The 17861-nt window shown below is 42.7% G+C and overlaps 1 protein-coding gene across 2 annotated transcripts in view; it reads right to left on the bottom strand.

The window, feature by feature from the left end:
• The window catches only part of zmp:0000000660 (arf-GAP with Rho-GAP domain, ANK repeat and PH domain-containing protein 2), a 140685-nt gene that overhangs the window by 86107 nt on the left and 36717 nt on the right, over positions 1–17861 (bottom strand). For both annotated transcript variants that reach the window (XM_037758753.1, XM_037758752.1), the window contains exons 9-10: positions 15480–15673; positions 5359–5465 (exon numbers count right to left, since the gene is read on the bottom strand). In XM_037758753.1, the coding sequence (XP_037614681.1) occupies positions 5359–5465; positions 15480–15673 (301 nt within the window). The remainder of the gene's footprint in view (positions 1–5358; positions 5466–15479; positions 15674–17861) is intronic.

The raw sequence follows: 17861 nt of genomic DNA on the forward strand, positions 1-17861 counted from the left end.
ACCGAGCATCAGTCCCCACTCATGAAAAATGTATATTTTTATAAAATGTAAAATGACAATTACATTTGGAAATCCAATTTTGGTGTGCGGTAGCTTGACATTCTTTTTATAATTCTCTGTTACAGTGCGCATTAAATGTTAAGTTTCAAAGTTGACTTCCACTGGGGCCCTTTTATCCTTTTTGCTGTTTAAGGCATTTATGCTCTGCTACTCTACATACTACATGTAGGTGTGAGGAAATCTAATTCTCCGTCATGAATGATGAATGGGCACACGGCTCCTTTTTGCATGCATAATGTACATAACGGTAAGAGAGTCAAATATAAAGTGGTTTGTATTATTAAATAGACGTGTTTGCTCAAAATAATACTTAAATATTAAGAGCAGTTAATCGGTACAAGTTGAGGAGCATCGATTTTTCTTTCAAAATTCAGATGACACGACAGTTAGTCATTCTCAATTGCATTTGCTACTGAGAGAAGGAAGTTCTTGGATATGTGGATCGTCAATACAGCCTGTATAATGACAGACAGATCACAGAAAAGAATCCTATACAGTTAATTATGCCAGTCACTGACACCTCTAAATAAAGTTTGACTTATATTACTTAAGTTTGACTCCTTTCAAATGTTAAAAAACAAGTTAAATCAATCATTATGACCAAAAATATACAAGATATTCAGATGAAAACACTGATGGGAGATACTCAAAAAAAGAGAAATCAATCAAACATGGGACTTAATGTTAGATTCAACCTACCGAGAGCGATGTTCAGGAAGGTAAGGAGGTAAAAAAAGAATAGAGAAGTGCATTTAGTGACTATGGCTCCACCATTTTAACACATACTTGCCTATGAAAACAGTTCTATGATGTCTTTTGTGGCTCTGAAAGAAACTAAAGTCTGAGAAATTACCCTGATGCTGTCATCAGGGGGTATCTTGTCTTGGGCTTGGAGACTAACGGTTTATAACAAACAACCTGCATTACAAACTGGTTACATTATGGGTTACGTAGGATCCAGTGGTGTCGGACATTGGCCCATAGACCAGACCGGCATCGAGTCATCGCCAAGGCCGCGACCAATTTTGGGTGGAAAGAAACACGCTGTCACATATGGAGAGAATTGGGAAAAGCTGCGAGTTAACCAAGGCTTTCACACCGAGATTGGAGGAACATAAGATACGGGAATATACACGTGGTTGTTGCCTTTATTAGCGGCCAGAGTCCAAGATGGAATTTGGTACTAAAAAGACCATTGTAATATTGACGATAACCACTTGATTTGTATAACTCAAGACTCTTGAGCAAACAGGAGCGACTAGTAATTCTTTCAGCGTTTATATGGGCGTATGAGTGGTGTTTTAAGATGGACTTGAAAAATACAAACCTATCCTTTAAAGGGCCGAACAACAAACGCTTGTCCTTGTGATGTCTACCAATGCAGTACAGATATACAGTAGACTTTGGGGGTGTTCTTCTGTTGCCTTCATACAACAGAGTTGAAGGAAAGCAGCGTTTGTGCTGCTCAAAGCTTCGGAAAATTTGATTTGAAAAACTCAACAGCAACATGTCCTTCAAAAAAACAATGCCCCGCACACTCCAAAGGCCCAGGTGCTGAGCGTTTTCATAAGGAAACATTTTCTGTCTAAAAATAAAAAAATAATTGCGAAACTGTCCGCGGTTTTCAATACACACCAGACAAACACAAAACAAACCAGACAAACATGGATTTTCTCCAATATGCCCTTGAGCTAGGCATTTATCTGCAGCTTTACTTTAGTAGAGGTGCTTTCTGATCAAGAGCACAAAGTTTTCCCTTTCTTCAAAGTTCAGCGTCTTTGCCTGTGCACTCCTCTCTGCCTCATTGTCATTCTCTCGACTCAAAAAAAAAAGTATTGCGTCTACCACAGCGGGCTGAATGCTCTGTCCATTTAACGGCGGCAAAACAATGGAAAAGCCAAAGTGAGTCTCCGCAGCTTAAAGTGATTAGATGAGTTTCTCACTAATCCCCACCTTGAGCAGGTAGGAGAAACGCTCCCAGGGCTACCAATCGATTTGATCCACACACACACACACACACACACACACACACACACACACACACACACACACGCGCACAATAAAACCCTTTCAGCAATCACCTCATCAAAACAATTCAGGAGACCTGAGCTCATTTTAATTCCCCCTCTTTTTTTTTGTTCCACACAAAATGGCAATTACGTCCAGCGTATTAACGAAGCTGCCAAACGATGGGACCATTAAGGGAGCTGACACAAACAGATCGATCGGACATACAACAGACAGGTAGAGGAATGAAGGGGGGTGGGAGGGAAATCTTTACGCGAGGCAAAAAAAGGAAGGGGTAAAAAAGAAAGAGAAAATAGTGAACAAGCGTACACAAACAAAACAAGCCGTGCTTTGTCCAGGCAGCTGTGACGGTTGTATTCTAAATGGGCCATTACGGCACAAACAAGCAGTGCGCTCATTGATCGCGGGCCCTCGGGGAGTTGGTGTCACCTGAAAGGACTTTGTGGTCCTACAGAGGCAGAGATACCTGCGTTAAGCTCCCTGGGGAGATTTCATAAAAGAAATCCTAATCGATAATTAGTGATTTTTGTACAGGACCCTGTTCTCATGTAGCCTGTTTACTGCGATGGCCAATAAGTCTGCGATTGCGTGCGGCGGCGGCCCACAAGACGGCCTGTGAGAGAGATTTGACAGGAGAACACAAGAGTTCTGCTAAAATGCAGTCGATACAAACTTATGAGAAGAATCTCTTTGTCTCATTAGAGCAGAGTCTTAACTTTGTGACACGCCTGCTCATTACTTTCACAACTTACATCTCAAAGGGAAACATATTATACAGGGTATAGGGTGTTTGCTTGTGACAGTAAAGGTGCAATGTGTAAGATATGGGGAGAATTTAGTTTAAAACATTAAAAAAAAATTAACTCAACAGAGTGTGAAGAGGTTGACATTATGTCAAAGACTTCTATGTATTGCGTTGCGGAGATATCTAAACCTCAAGAGGCGATAGTGAGTCACTGTAGAGTCCAGTCACTGGGGTTTTGCGCTGTCTGGATTAGAGTTGTGGCATCTATAACTGGGGGGTCCATCTCCCGGATCTGCACCCGATCTGTCGGGGCGATCTCCTGGTGGCGGGGAGGACTGGACGACGATGTGGGGCGTTTTCTTGTTTCTGCTGTTTTGGATTTAGTCCAGTGGATGAAACTATCAAAACGGACCATACAGCCCCCGGTTAGTGGCACGGTAATGCCAACGATAAGCTGACGCCACCCATGAAGATTATAAAATGTATGGCCGGCTCTCAAAGTTTCAGCAATTTTGGTCGAATAATGTGTATTCTTGCCCTGCTATTAGTTACTTAGTAGTTAGTAGCCATTATACATAGACATACATTAGGGCTGTCAATCGATTCAAATATTTAAACGAGATTAATCGCATGATTGTCCGTAGTTAATCGTGATTAATTGTGCATTTATCGCACATTTTTTATCTGTTCAAAATGTACCTTAAAGGCAGATTTGTCAAGTATTTATTACTCTTATCAACATGGGAGTGGGCAAGTATGCTTGCTTTATGCAAATGTATGTATATCTGTTTAATTGGAAATCAATCAACAACACAAAACAATGACAAATATTGTCCAGAAACCCTCACAGGTACTGCATTTAGCTTAAAAAATATGCTCATGGCAAACTGCAGCCCAACAGGAAACAACAGCTGTCAGTGTGTCAGTGTGCTGACGTGACTATGACTTGCCCCAGACTGCATGTGATTATCATAAAGTGGACATGTCGGTAAAGGGGAGACTAGTGGGTACCCGTTGAACCCATTTTACTTGCCAAAATGTAGCGCAAGTTTGGAGCATTGCGATGGATTCCTTAGGTTTTTCTAGTTTCATATGATGCCAGTATCTTCACTCTAGTGAATAAACTGAGCCCACTACAACCTAAAAATCACAAGGTGCGTTAATGCGCTAATTAGTGGCGTTAGAATGGACCCGGTAGTAGAGGTGAAATGCTGACCCCCTATTTGTTTAGAGAATGTGGCCAGGTTTTACACATTGCACCTTTAAGGTCACTTTCACACCTGTAGTTACAAAGTTGCCTTTTAGTTCTTGTACGTGTCATGTTCACACCGACTTCACAAACAAACCAAGAGCTGTAAACATGAAGTCACATGGACTGCCAGGTAACTCGCTGATTGCACAGTTTTGGTGACTGTTACCCTGCATCATTGCTACACTTAACAGCAGTCTTATGTGTATTATCTGTGAGGTTTATGTGACACCAGATAAGACAAATAGCAGATTATGAGAATTTTTAAGGCGTTTTCAAAGCTGCGTTATTTAGTTGTGTTGAATTGGACTCTGGTTTGTTTTTTCTCCTTGGTATGATTTGTAAGTGCAGATCTGAATGCAGCAATCATTCTCTGGTGTGGACCAAAACAGCCACACAGAGACCTGTGTTTGCTTTCTCGCTTCAGCCCAGGCACTAACCAGCGACCTTGATTGATTTTTCTGCACAATCAAGGTCATTTTGGTTCAAAATACTAAGAACTTTCCTTCTTCTGTTGACTGCAGCTGACTTTAACTTTAAACTACAAAACAGTTTTATATTTGCACATTTTACCGAAAAGCAGGAAAAAATAGAAGGCAGATAAGTTTAAAAGTCGAGTTATGTCAAAGCCTTGAGAAACTTTCTGGTTTTGATTTAATTCTCCAACTCTCCAGGTAAGAAGACAAAAGCCGCGGTTCTTAAAACAATTTGAAAAAAAGGCCATTCAGATAGGACTATGTGAATATTCTCAGTACCCTGAACTGTTATCGCATTATGAGACTCTTAATACCTTACATGTATAAGAGCAGATTAACCAAAATGCTTGCCCTCGCCTTTTAGCTTGTGAATATGGATGCTTTATGAGATATGATTATTAAGATTAAAATGCAGTGTAGCAAGAGGCTTAGTGTATGTGAAGGGCATTTTCCTAAACTATATGGTTGAAATGAGAGGATAATGATGGGAGATTTGTTGAAGGAAGGGATATGAATGAAGCGTTGGCACCCTGCTGCTTCCTCCAGTCAGATTTTAAACACATGTGGAGGAGTACGTCACTGTCAACCTGTTGAACGCATCATTCTGAAGGGTCTGCACTCGAGGAGACATTTCCTTCACTTAACATTCATCTTTTAGATGATGAAAAAGCGATATGTGTTCAGGTAAGATCAAACAGAAAGGGTGCACATTTCTTTCTCTCACACACGCATAAAAAAAAAATCATAGATCACACACACACATTTTAGCATGAATAGTTGTGGGAGAAGTTGCGACGTACCAGAAGTTCTTGAAGGGTGTGTTGACTTCAAAGCCTCTACGGTCCAAGTCTCTAATGTTGGCAGCAGTCAGTTCCACTTCGGCAATAGCCAGGCCCGATTTATAGTCCTGGAAAAACACAAACAAGAGAGATGGAGATCCGTAGTTGATTAATATTAATCAATTGTGAGGTTGTTGCAGTACAGCTACTTCAAATAATCAACATCAATGGGCTTTTTTTCTCATTACAAAAGCACTTAAAGAAACAGTATCGTGGAAAATACGCTTATACTGCTTGTTTTTTTGCAGAGATTTAGAAGAGAAGATCAATACCGCTCTTGTGTCTGTATCATAGACTGTATATAAAGATGGATGTCGCGTCTTCACTTCCTCCCACTGCACAAAAGTGAAGCCAAAATATCCCGGTTGCAGGAGTTGCAATATTGAGATTTTGACGTCATTTAGAGCCAGAGTCTGCGCAGTAGTGAGTTTATGACCTATACTGCAGCCAGCCACCGGGGGGCGGGCGATCGAGATGTTTTGGCTTCACTTTTGGGGAGCTATCATGTCATCCATCTTTATATGCAGTCTACGGTCTCTACGGTAAACAGGTTGGTTGCATGTGGGACTGTTGCTTGGCAGCAAATTGGTGTTTTTACACTGTGGTTTTTGTTCAGACCTGTTAGTTTCTGAGCTTTATAGGTTCTCGTTGGTGAATTTTATTACCTTTGGACCTAGCCAAAGTAGCTGTTTACCCCTGTTTCCAGTCTTTATACTAAGCTAAGCTAACCAGCTGCTGGCTCCAGCTACAATATGTCCCATACAGACATAAAAGTGATATCCATGTTCTCTTCTAAATCTCAGAATAAGCGTTTTTCCAAAGAAAATGTCAAGCTATTCTGCCCTGTAAAAAAGGTGCCAGTTAAGGTTAGTTTACCCATCCCTGTGGAGGTATTCCAGACAACTGGAAGGAGACCCCGGGGCAGACCCAGAACTGGGATTATGTATTCGAACTGGCCTGGGAACACCTTGAGAACCCCCAGGAGGAGCTCGAGGAAGGATGGATGGGCAGCTAAGAAAGCATTTTTCTTTGTCTTTAGTCACTTTCCCATTTTTAAGAGTTAGAAAGTATGTATGAAAATGTTCAAAATAAATCAAGAAACTATTCAAAACTCTCCAATAAGAGCAAGTGTCCCTAAAGGGCCCCAGCAAAGTCCTTCACTTGACGTCACCCAGTGGCTGTTTTTGGCCAAATTACCCTGCTTAATAAAAGGTGGGATCAACAGGTCGCCTCATTAAAGTCTCAACTTGTTTCTCACATGGGGCTTGAATGTCATTTGGTCTAATAAAAACAAGCAAACACGAAAGAAGACCTACACTCACAGCAGAGACATCCTCAGTCAGAGTGCCCCATTTCCTGCTTTACTGCTGTGTTTTTTGTTTTTTTTTAGGGAAATGTCATTGGTTATAGAGATATACGTGCGAGAGAAAATAGTTTGCGACAGGCCAATAACAGCCAACCCAGCAGTCATCGGCTTTTTCGCCTTCGCGCCAATGACGCACGAGCCAAGTCTGAGTGTGACGTGTGTGTGTGTGTGTGTTAAAGAGAGACAGAAAGAGAAGCTAGTGTACCTGTGTGAAACAGCAAAGCTCTGAGAAAGGCAATAGGTGCCTCTGGGGAATCCAAAGTAACCCAAGCTTTCAGCCTCAATGTTTTCTGAGGCCCATTTCAGAAATAGGGGTTAGATGCAGAGGCACAGCTTTTATAAGCTCCACTGTAACTCCAGCATCACACCGCACCCCGCCCTTCTCCGCTTCACCCTCAACACTCACAGCAGTTTAGAGCATTTTTTTCTATAGCCTAGAGCTCTGAGCTGAGACGGAAAAACAGACAGGAAGACAGAAGAAGTGCACCTACACCCACACATGTAAAAGGCACAACATCAAAAATAGAGGAAAAAAAAAAACACACACAGGCGTCCAACATTACAATACAGAGAAAATACACAGACGAGAGCCAAAAACGTGAGTCAAAAGACGAGGGAGAGAAAGACAGCGAGAACACAAAGGAATAGGAAGGAGGGAGAAAGTATAAGTGAAAGAAGGTCTTGGTAATCCTCAGTGAGAGTGGGTGAGACGAGCGAGAGGGGTCAGCTGAGCAGTTGACAGAGAGAGAGAGAGAGAGAGAGAGAGAGATAGAGAGAGAGAGAGATAGAGAGAGAGAGTGTGCGTGTGGAAACAACCAGAACAAAAACAGGGAGCTGCGCCAAAACTCCTCAACAGCGAATTACAAAAATACCGCCTTAGCGAGGAGCGCTAAATGCCGCCGCGCCGTGCCAGCTATAAAAGCATGTGTGTTGTGCTGCGCTAACTGTTCTTCACCAACAAAACAATTTACACTAATTACACCAAACAAAGAGAGGAAAATGAATGACACCATCTTTGTTGATTGGGCGCCTTTTGGGAATACATGGCCTCGCAGAGGAAAGATGTAAGTGTGTGTGTGTGTTTATGCATGTGAGGGGAGAACGGCATGTCTCTTGCAGAATTCTTCAACTAAGCAAAAACCATAGACTGTATATAAGAAGAAAACACCGTGACGTCACCCATTGGTCTGTGGACTGCTGTTTTAAAGCCTTGAGTTTGGCATTTGGCTGTCTCCATCTTGTTTTTTTTGCTGTGATCATCTTGGTTTATGGCCGTCACCATCTTGGCTTTTGGCCGTTGCCATCTTGGATTTAGGCCTTCACCATTATGGTTTTTGGTTTTCATCATCTTGGTTTATGGCCGTCACCATCTTGGCTTTTGGATGTGTCGCCATCTTGGCCGTTGCCATCTTAGCTTTTGGCCGTCACCATCTTGGCTTTTTGCAACCAAAAGTGACACGAGAGGGTGGAGCTAAGTACAACTGAATGTTGAATAAGACCATTTCAGGCAACCAAAAAGGTTATATTTAACATTCATGAACTGAAAACACACTGTGAAAGGGTTAAAGTTCTAAGACGAAAACAAACGACAACTCCCAGACCGGACAACGCTATGGTAACAACCTGTCAATCGCAAGGTAGCCCCACCTTAAAGCATCCCCTGCTTTATGGTCTATTTGACTCTAAATGGGACCATAATTTACTAAATGAACATCATGCTGTATTGAAGAAGACTTTAAACTAGCGATTGAGACCATAAACTCATGTTTACAATGTTTACTGAGGTAATAAATCAAGTGAGAAGTAGGATCATTTTCTCATAGACTTCTATACAATCAGACTTCTTTTTGCAACCAGGGGAGTCGCCCCCTGCTGGCTATTAGAAAGAATGCAAGTTCAAGGCACTTTCACATTGGCTTCACTTTTCAGAACAGGTGGTTGCCCACTGGTGCAGACAAACTTCCCAGTGTAGCCAAATTGTGCAGATTGCAACACAAGGAGGAAGTCAATTGAATATCTCTGTGCTGCAGGAATCCCAACCTGATCTTTCAGTATTGTGTGGGTTAATTCAATTGGGGCTAATGTTGTCAAAATCTCCATTTGGCCATCATTAGCCCCAATTACTACTACTTCAAACACATTTAGAGGACTGTGGTGGAAAAACTCAAGCAATTATTCTCCTTTCCTAACACTTCGGCACAATGATATTGAGGCAGAGCGAGTGGAATGGAAACAGAGCGACAGGCTATGAAGCATTATGAGTAATTAAGGCACTGTGAGGTCAGAAGACGGGTGACATACTGTAAGAGATAGACAGAGAGAAAGATGAAGAAAAAGGAACAAGAGAGCGTGAGCGAGACAAGTGAATTCACTTTATGGCCAGGTCCTAATTGAGCTAAAAAGTTTTGATGTGAGGGCTTTCGGAAGCAGCAGCCTCCTCTATCCTATCAATTATAACCGCGTACAGTCATTGCTCTTTTAAATTCAGTATGTTCCGAGGTTTGAGGACGCATGACGCGATAATGAGAGTTGACGGAGTTTCAAAAGCGCATTCTCGCCGACCATTCAGTTCCGCCGATGATGTCAATGCATCGCACGGCTGTGATTTAAACACAGACGGAATAAAAGGTTCCCATGTTATTACTGTATAATTGTTCTGTTTCACACTGGAAGGATGTATGGAGGAGGAACGCCGCGTATGCATGTGCATGAGAGTGCGCGGCTGTTGCCGAGAGGGCAAAGCAGTCACCTATACCTAATGACCCTCATCCCTCTCAGGCAGCCAATTAGAGCACTGGGTGTTAGCGGCCGTCCAGCCCTCGCCACTCGTTACCTACCCAATATGTGCCGCGGCCTCCTGCCCTCTCCAATTAATTCACCAAGGATGGAGGGAAGGAAGGATGGGGAGAGGAAGGGAAGGCATTAGAGGTAAAAATAACTCACCCAATTACAACAGCCAAGAGGTAGGTGGCAAATAATGGCGCTTATGGGGGGAAGAAGGGGGAAAGGCCCTAAGGCGAATGTTGGCACGCATGCGTGGTTTTGTACACTTTTTTGTCCGCGTATCATAACACATACCGTAAAGCATTTTCAAAGAACGAAAGAATTCATTGACTCAAAGAGAACGCAAATCAAGTCAAATCATGAAAACACACCAAATTCCCACTAGGTAAGAGAGAAAGAGCATTTCTCTCACACCTAAAATGAATAACCTTAACCTTGGTAAGTGCTGAGCAAAGGCTCACTCGGAATATTCCGGTCATGCATCCAATTATAATTTCTTTCACAGTTTTTCAACCTCTCATTGTGCGAATCAGCCACTCCACATTGCCGAGCTGCTTCTAAAAGAAGCCAGACAAGTAGAGGCGGCCTCGACTTCTATCTCCAATTCCATGTCCACTCAACCGCTTCAGATGCTCTAAAAGCATGCAGGCCAAGACCGTCTCGCGGAGGGTTAGGTGAATTTAAAAGAGCACATACTCAATGGAGACAAAAGATGTTATTATTTCAAACATCAGACAGTGAGACAGGAGTCAAGGAAAGGGAAGAGCTATGGACAATGATAAAGCAAAAAAAAAAAAAAAAGAGTTGAAGAGGACAAATAATTTGGTTGAATATATGGAGAAAAAAAGAGAGAAACAGGAAGAGGCAAGTGATGAATGCACTTATAGTATACCTGAACAATATATATATATATATATATATATATATATATATATAAAATATTTCTGGAAGTGATGCATTGAAGTGAAGAGAGGAGAGTTGCATTTTACAGTGAAATCAGTGTAGTAAAAGTCACAGAGTTGGTCTGTTAGTCTATTGGTCGCATAGTATTTCAAAAAGCTTTGTTGAACAAGGCAATGAAGAAGTTTGACCGCTGCTTCAATGGGTGTTTAGCTGAGTTGACACAAGTAGATTTGGCAAAATAAAAAAGGTCTTGAGGTTGACTTTCGAAACCGAAATGAGTCAATTTAGCACTAACTTGGCTGGATTTTATGGTATGAATCACACGCTTGTTCGGATAAAACATTGTGGCCATGCTAGCAAGGTGGTTCTAGGGGCGGCAGAGTCAGTCAGTCTATCGTAACAACTTTTGGATGGCTTGCCATGAAATTTTGTACAGACCTAGATGAACCAGAGGATCAATCCTACGGTCTTTAGTGATTCCCTGACGTTTCTTCCAGCTCCACCAGCAAGTAAAGTTCTCCAATTATTTGGTTTCTATCTAAACAGTTGCAAATCTAATGACATTCCCATCAACCTCAGCTGTACTAAGTGATAATTGGTACATGCTGTTAGCATGGTGATGACAGCATTTAGCTCAAAGCACCGTTGTGCCAAAGCCTCACAGAGCTGCAGACTCTAATGGTGGAGATACACCAAATCCATTGATGTACGTGAAGTCGACGGATCCTATTCAGATGATATCTGGCTGCGCGTTGCATGATGGATCAGGCGTATCTGAATTTACATAATCATGACTCAACCTCAACTTTTCGCAAATGAGGTCCGTCCATTGCAAAAGGCTCACAAAATCTCTGTTTAAACAGTCAAACTAGGCAGCGCTGATCAAATGTGAATCAATATTCTGTTACTGTAATGCCTATTTCTCGCCTCAAATATTTTCAGAAACATATTTTGGCATACCGTTTAGCTGTAAAATGAGTTTGTTGCCCAGCCGCCACGTCGAAAACAGTCTAAGCAACACCAAGCACCGCCCATCGGCCAGAGCAAACCGGACCGTTTTGGGTTCCGTCCCGTCTTTTCACGTTTGTTGACCGGATTTGGTGCATCAGCACCGTTAAGCGTGATTTAGGCTTGCGACATCCGTGAGGGTCGTGCGTGGCCAAAGGGACGTCACACCATCAGACACGGCACTCCACTTTCAAAGAGTATTTCAAATATGCTGATTATCTTTTAGTTGTATCAGGTATGCGAAAAAGAAACAGAGCTCATTACAAGAGGAAGGCCTTGGTGAAATGAGACTCACTCTCGTGTCGCAAATTCTACAAAACGGCCCCGCAGTCTTGGGATGATGTTAATTGTTACAAAGAAGATCTTGAGAGGAGCAAATGAGAAAGAGATTTAATTAAAGTGGAGCTTAATTAAATCCTCAGCCTCGGTGTTATTGTATACGCGGAATACCTTTCCCACCAGAGAAGGCTCTTCTGTATGTGTAACTTTTGCTAAGTAGAAACTTAAGGGAGAGAGAGAGAGGAAGATATCTGGCAAGCGTTTTGTGTTTCGACGAGAAGCTGGGTTCAACCGAGCCAGTGGGAAGCTGACAGCGAGAAATATGATCGTCCAACGACAAGTCAATCCTTCAGCTGCACACACCAGAAAACACTTGTGATGTATGACATGATAAGACATGAAACAAGTAGCTGTGGTTGTAGCGGATCTGCCTTTATGCAACCCATGGCAGGGAGATCATTCTCAGAGTAAACGTGTGTGTGTGTGACACACCGTGTGACTTTCTTTACCTTGGTGTTTAAATGACCTTAAACACAGCTTCATCACAGGGCTTACGGCCCATGAGAAATAGGGTAGGGGTGGTGAAGGAGGAGCTGGGAGGATGATGTTTCCAATAGCTCGTTCATCATGTTAGATTAAATACTCCACTCCACTGAACTTGAACGGGGCAACGGTCTACCTCCCTCTCCGCGCTCCCGCTCTCCATCACTCTCTCCTTTTTCTTCCAAACCACCGACGCTCGTTTCTCACTCATGCGACCTCTGCACCTCCGCCCTTTTTCCACTTCATCTTTCTACTTCTATCTCTTTGTTTCTGGCTCTTATTCTCTTTTATTTCGCCGCCTCCCTTCCTTTCTCTCTGCAAAAAAAGAAAAGAAAACGCACTGCCGCTAATGCTGCTGCATGCATTTATGCCGGGGATTTAGCTCGTAAGCTGAAATAATACAATTAATTTGTCCTCTCTCTCTGATTCGCTTTCACTCCCGTTCCTCCTGCTGTCTCAGATCAAGGAAGTGGAAATGTGCTGACATGGAGCGATACCCAAAAGAGAATTCTAACAAAGATGTTTGTTCACGCTAATGAGGAAAATAATGAAAGGCAAACAACAAAACTAAAAAGATAGAGTGAAATGAAATGAGAGCCAAGGAGGAATGGAGATGAGTTGGAAACGCGTGTAGCATTATCAAATATGCACACAAGAATACGTGCGTGAGGTACTTTTAAGAAATAGTATCACTGCGTACGGATATCTTTCAATCTCAGATTGGATATCTTGCTGCCGGGACAGGAGCCGGCAGAGAACAGAGTCTCTGTACGTGAGCGGGGGGACTATCAGGGCTTAATTGGACTCGCATCAAATAAGAAAGACTCCGGAGAAACTATGAGTAAGTGAAAACTCATCTCTTCTTTATTCTGCAGTTAAGAGGAGATGTAAGTTATCAAAAAATAGTGTATTAGTCTGTCGGAATATATTCTAAGTACAAAAAAATACTAACTAAAGCTCAGTTTCAAACGCAGGAACTTTCCCCAGGGACTAGGAACCTTTTGGGGAGCTCTTTACGTTTCAACAGCAAGGACCAGGGTTAAACTTAAAGTTCTGGGGTCATTTTACAGTGACTTTTGACCCCCCAAAAAGGCCCTGGTTGGGGAGTAATACTTTCTGAAAGTACAAGAACTTTCTGGGAGGAGTTTATAGGGATGACCGCCGCTGCTGATTGGGCAAACACACACACAGCACCGCTGCTTAAGCGGCTTCAACTCGGCTCTCAACGTGTTCCGCTTCATTCATTAGCAAGAAAGTGTATTGATTTAGGACCATTTTAGGACGAGAGAAGGACATTTCTCTTTGTTCGATAACGTTGAAACTAAAGTTAGGCTCTGCTGTCGGCCTCCCGACTCATTTTAAAAAAAGACAGAGAAAAAGAGAGAGAGAGAGACAGCGCGACAAGTTTTCTGATTGTTTCATGGCGGTTACGTTCTAAAGCACAAATAAATAACCATCAAACACTCAACAGGTGATTTACTGTGGAGACGGAAGCTCTTAGTTTCATTCTCCTCTTCTGCATTTCATTCATTACATCCAACGTGCATCAGTGAATACTATGACCTATGACATACTATACTATACTATGATTATTTTGCCTAATCTTCACAAGTCTTTAGACTGCTATGGAAACGCAGACAGCAAAGGGCTGAAGGAACCTTTTAGTTCCTTGGAAAGTAGTTCCCTGGAATAAAATTACCAGGAACTTTTTGGTGGAAACCTGGCTTACGTAGGCTACTTAACGTACTACGCTCACAGCGTGGATGACGTAGGTTAATACAGTGTTTCCCTCAGGATTTTGAGAGACTGTGGTGGGTGACTATGGACCCCCTCGCAAAATATCACAGCATAAGCATGGTCAACGAGACGGTGGGCCGACATCGCCACAGACCCCTCGCACTGAGGACAGTCGGCCTTGGTTATCAGTCACGCCGGGAATCCCGTCCATTCCCACAGGGATAGAGGGTGCACTACGCAGTGAGAACTCAACGGGGAGGTCCGGGCAAAGGGTGCTGTAAAACTCACGGTCGGGCCTTCGCAAGCAGATCTCGGTCGCGGCGCACCGCACGATGCAGTCGGCGAGGTCCAGCCCATTATTTGAGAAGCGTATAAATATTTTCGGTTCATTATGAAACTGTAGCGCGCTGGATATCAGATCACTTTGATTTCATTTGAATTAGGCTACACAATGGTTGATCATGATTTGATAAAGATCCACAGCACACTCTGCTCCGCCGATTGCAAAATGTGGATAAATACATGATTCAGTGCTTTTTTATCGGGCATCAACCTCACGTTCACGCATGTATTTTTTTTTTTTATAAATAGACTTGAAACGTAAATAAACGATTAAGTTCAGGTTGCAGTCACGTGAAACACATCTGAGACGGAGCTGTGCAGAAAGCCGCTGCACAGATTCAAATTATATCTGTAGAGTAAAAAAACACATCTAACACCCTCCAATCTTGACATGCACGGGGTGGACGGGGATGATTGAAACCTTGGACCAATGGCGCCCCCTTGTTCCGGCGCCCATGGCGTGCACAAACTCTCTGAAGGGCACATAAGTTATTGTTAGGCTTCAAGTTTGCTCTATAGGCCACACCAGAGCAGTTATGATCTAATGAGCACAAAAAATCTGGCTGAACAAAGGGCAATTTGGCACAAAAAGCAAAAAAGGACTTGGGCAGTCTGCTGCCTCACTAGCCTGGACTACACTACTAAATTTGGTTTCGAATATCCACCACTAAAACACAATATCAACCCAAAAGATAAGGGCCTAAAGATCATGGGTACTATATTATTACCCGCTTTGGAGAGAAGCCTCGACTTGAAAGGAGCTGATTTTGTTTGTTACTGAAGTCCCAATTCCAACTGCGAATATGGTTTTGTTCCCTCTAACTATATATTCATTCTTTCCCCACATCTTTTCAAGACTGCTGGTCATAGTTGCACTAGTTGTATGAGTTCCCACCAAAAATAGAGCACAATTGTTCTCAGGACCCCCAAACCCTGAAGCATTTTTCACACATATATAATTACTTTTGGCATTACACATTCATGAGCATCTCCATGTCTTTCATGAACATCTCCATCTCTGCCTCATGTGCTTCAAAATAGGCTGTGATTATTATCTTCCTTTTTCAAACAGGAAGCTGTCATCCTGTGGAGAGGAAGTCCCGGCGGTGTTGGAAAGTACCTGTTCTGTTTTGCAGAGCCTGACTTTACTCCCCGCCAGGGACACCAGCACTCTGCCTTTGTAACCGCGGAGCTCCAGCAGGCCTCGCTTGTTTGTGGAGGAGGGGCGGGGGAGGCTGTCGGAGCGCTTCTGGGAGCCGCAGGCGGGGGGGCGCGTGGCCGTCTGAAGAGTTTCCATCCACTCCTGGCGCTCCCCTGTGGACACGTGCATGAGTGAGAGACGGAAACAGAGAAAAAAGAGGGGTTGCATGTGGATACAAGTGTGAATGTGTGAAAGACAGAGGAAGAAATCAGAAAGAGAACTAGACAACGAGAGATCAGGGCATCTTAAAGTCTTTGAATGATAGTGTTAATTCATCATTTTTACATCCCTTCAGTGAACTACACTCTCTTGTTGGCTGCTAAAACCTCCATTGCATACTGATACGGAGAATCCCAGTCTAAAAGAAAAAGTAATTGAAACACAGGATGAGCTACGATTGGTGAAAATTAACTTAGCCTGTGGAAAAGAAGAATATCCTTAAAGCTGGAAAGTGCAAAGTCGAGCACTGGAGATATAGATAGCTGCTACTCTGAGATTTGCGAGCCTCGAGCAAGATGTGGCCAGGGTAATTTGAGTCAAACACACCACCTAATTAAAATATAGAATTAAAAAAATATAGCTTCTAATGAGACGCTGCCACAGTTCGGTGAATTTGTCTCAACAAATTGGAAAACAACGGAGCAAAGAGCGATCTGACTTTTTCATATTTCCAACTGACTTCCAATGAAAACACTTTCAAGGGGTCCTAAATATGCATTTGAAGGCTTCCTACATGATATCATGCTGGCAGGTTGAGGCTAAAGCTGAATGTCGCAGGCAATAAAATGAGTCACCAGTTGATGATCCATGTAAAGGACATGAGAAGCCTTGTAGTAATACAAAGTATGATAAGGAACTAGAATTACCGCTTTGCGGTTGGATGCCTTCGCTAACCAGTCAAGATGCAGTTTACATCTATGTCTGTCTAAAATGTCATCACTTCATCATTTTATCCTATTAGTGTGAAATTGTCATAATTATCATATGACTTCTTGAGTTATGGAAAAAAAATCAGGTTTTGTGAGTGACCTTTGACCACTAAAAGTGGATATTTGTGCCAAATTTGATGAAATCCGTCCAGGCCTTCCTGAGATACCACCTTCACAAAAATGGGATGGACGTGAGGTCACAGTGACCTTTGACCACCAATATCTGTTCATCCTTGAGACCAAGTGTGCCAAATTTGAAGAAATTCCTTCAACGCGCATCCATGAGAGCGATGAACGGACGGACGGACGACCCGGAAACATCCTCGAGTCCAATTGGACGTTGGTGCCAATTTCGGCAGTTCGGCCGCGGCCAGGAAAACTAACCTTTGTGTCAAGGGTAGTGAACTGGCTGCAGTTGCTGGAGTGTAAACCTCAAATCCAATAAAGTGCAGGACAGAGCTGCTAACATTACCCAAGATGGGCTAGTTCTGATTTAGGGCTGCCCCCCCTCTTAGTCGATTAATCAACGAATCGGTCATTGTGGTCTTAGTTGACTAAGATTTCTTTAGTTGATTGGTCGTTTTTTAGGCTTTTTTCATGCTGAATGACTTATTTCCAAGACACTTCTGAGCACATCTCTGGTAAACACAAGATTTAAAGTGGTGCCATTGTGTGATTCTTTGTGAAAAAAACTCAGTTTCACAGATCTGTCGATTAAATCAACTAATATTGCCAAAGCCTTATTGTGAATATGGCTTTTTTTAAATAACCTGCAATCCCACAAACTACTTTTGGTCGTTTAATGATAAAGCTAACTCTTTGCCTTGAAAGTAACAACTACTGTAAGTAGCAAGCTAGTTAGACGGACATTCTAGCATTAACAGCTTATATCAGAGCAGAATAACACGCTGTTTAATCCATTTCTAACACTTTTGCTTTTTGGTTTTGGAAAGGCTGAAAAACAGACACCACCATCCAAACTGTTTATATACAGTGTTGCTAGCCCTATGCATATGCAGAAATCCAAAGCTCGACAAGCCTGCAGGTGCCTAGTTACAGTTGCTAAGATATGATTGGAGAATCTGTTCGTGGGGAAGGCTCTATAGCTGCCGCTTCACATGTTCGGTGTCTTCAAAAACGATTTGTCCTTGAACACAACTCTGAATCTCTAACTTATTGTAAATCACCCCCGGATTACCTCGCAGCTAAATGGCTCAAGTGTTGGCGCGATGCGTCATGTTCCATCCAGGGTTTACATTCAAACGATGTACACTCAAAAGGCCTCTCAGACATCTTTCCTCTGCAACTTTTCAAACGGACATAAAAGAAGACATGAAGCCGGCGCTGTAAAGCCCCATTCCCTTACCGCCCG

The sequence above is a fragment of the Sebastes umbrosus genome, chromosome 22 (genome assembly GCF_015220745.1).
Source record: "Sebastes umbrosus isolate fSebUmb1 chromosome 22, fSebUmb1.pri, whole genome shotgun sequence".
Lineage (NCBI taxonomy): Eukaryota > Metazoa > Chordata > Actinopteri > Perciformes > Sebastidae > Sebastes > Sebastes umbrosus.